This window comes from Octopus bimaculoides, unplaced genomic scaffold (assembly GCF_001194135.2).
Source record: "Octopus bimaculoides isolate UCB-OBI-ISO-001 unplaced genomic scaffold, ASM119413v2 Scaffold_110985, whole genome shotgun sequence".
NCBI lineage: Eukaryota > Metazoa > Mollusca > Cephalopoda > Octopoda > Octopodidae > Octopus > Octopus bimaculoides.
The window spans coordinates 1-1,572 of record NW_026393979.1 but is presented as its reverse complement, the minus strand read 5'-3'; the positions used below and the strand labels follow the sequence as shown (position 1 = coordinate 1,572).

At 36.5% G+C, this 1,572-nt stretch overlaps 1 protein-coding gene across 1 annotated transcript; it reads left to right on the top strand.

Annotated features, from left to right (window-relative positions):
- Positions 1 to 1,194: 1,194 nt before the first annotated feature.
- LOC106879931 (caspase-7) lies at positions 1,195 to 1,551 on the top strand (the record flags this gene model as incomplete). The annotated part of the gene is made up of 1 exon (XM_014929686.1): positions 1,195 to 1,551. A coding segment is annotated over exon 1 (357 nt), but the record flags the coding sequence as incomplete, so codon positions are not given.
- Between the last annotated feature and the right edge of the window lie 21 nt (positions 1,552 to 1,572).

The window sequence follows — 1,572 nt, the reverse complement described above, 5'->3', positions numbered from 1 at the left end:
CAATAAGTTGGAGTCAGCAAGAAGGAATACGGTTGGACATTTATTTGCAATCACTACAATTGTTTCTATGCAAGCGTTTTCCTGTATCATGAGATTCGGTTGTGTTTCCTCGGCCGGTATATAAATATTCAAAGCAGTTAAACAACGGACCTTCAGCCACAACACGTCACTTGATACACTCAATGGCTACTACCAACTCCAGGCTATGGCAGACAGATAAGTTGCTCTTGAAGCCGAGAATTTCAATTTACGGGGACAATATTTATATATGGCCCGAGGAAGCACAACTAATTCAATTATTCATTCACATACTACAGAAGCCCAAACGCAAATATAATAGCACAGAATGAAATATGATGGAGGATGTATATATGTGTGTGTGTGTATATATATATATATATATATATATATATATATAACAAAGCATGTAAGTTCGTATATAGGTATGTACGTAAGTATGTATGTATGCGTGTGGGGGGGTCGTGTATGTCTGTGAGTGTATGTGTGCGTGCGTGCGCGCGTGTGTGCGTGACTGTGCATGTGTGAGTGTGTGTGTGTTCGTGTTTAAATGTACATTCGCATTGAGCAAAAATCTCGCAATAAAAGTATGTCGTTGTGTAAGAAAAATATTTGTTGCATTTCTTCCGCGTAAATTACAAAGAAAACGTTTCTGTCATCGTCGTCGTCCTAACCGTAGTTATTTTCCCATTGGTTCATTTATAACCAGTAATTTCGAAGTGTAACATCTCTTACAAATAACATGATAATATTCACACAATATATGAAATAAATAAGACGCAGAAGTTGTCTTGTGTTTAGTGACTATTGTAAAATCACATCCATAGTCAGTGAAATTGACGTTCAGCGGACTATCTTTTTTTTATTATCAAGTTATTTTGGCATATTTTGTAAATTATCAACTAATATCAGCCGCTAAATATCGATTAAACCCAGGAGTACGTTTATCAAAAGTGTAACTTTTACTCTATTAATCATTAACCTATATAAACTAATGCCAATTCAATAATCGTTTCTGTTATCCGCACCGTCAGGGTTTAATTTTCTGAGCTGAACTAAGGGAAAAACCGAGAAATTTATCGTTTTTTTTCCCCCCGTTTCTCAACTTCCATATCAGTTGACGGTTTGAAGCTTTACTGCCTCATTTCGGCTGCTTTATAGATGTTCCGATCAACCATGGACTACACAGATGCACAAAGCGTTGAAGGTATTTTTTTTAAAGAGAGAAATCCCGATTCACAACTGGAAGATGTTAAAATGACGTCTGTTGAGAACAGCACCGAATCCGTAAATACCAGATATAACATGGATCGTAATAAAAAGAACCTGGCTCTAATAATCGACAATGAAAGTTTCGACGAATCGACTAAAATGTCTAAACGACAGGGATCCCACAGAGATGCATCAGCAATTGAAAATACATTGAAGACATTGCGTTTTAATGTGATTAACCGCAAGAATTTATCAGTGAAAAGCATGAAACAAATCTTTACGGATATATCAGCGATGGACCATGGGAACTATAACTGTTTCGTTTGTGTTTTATTGACCCAC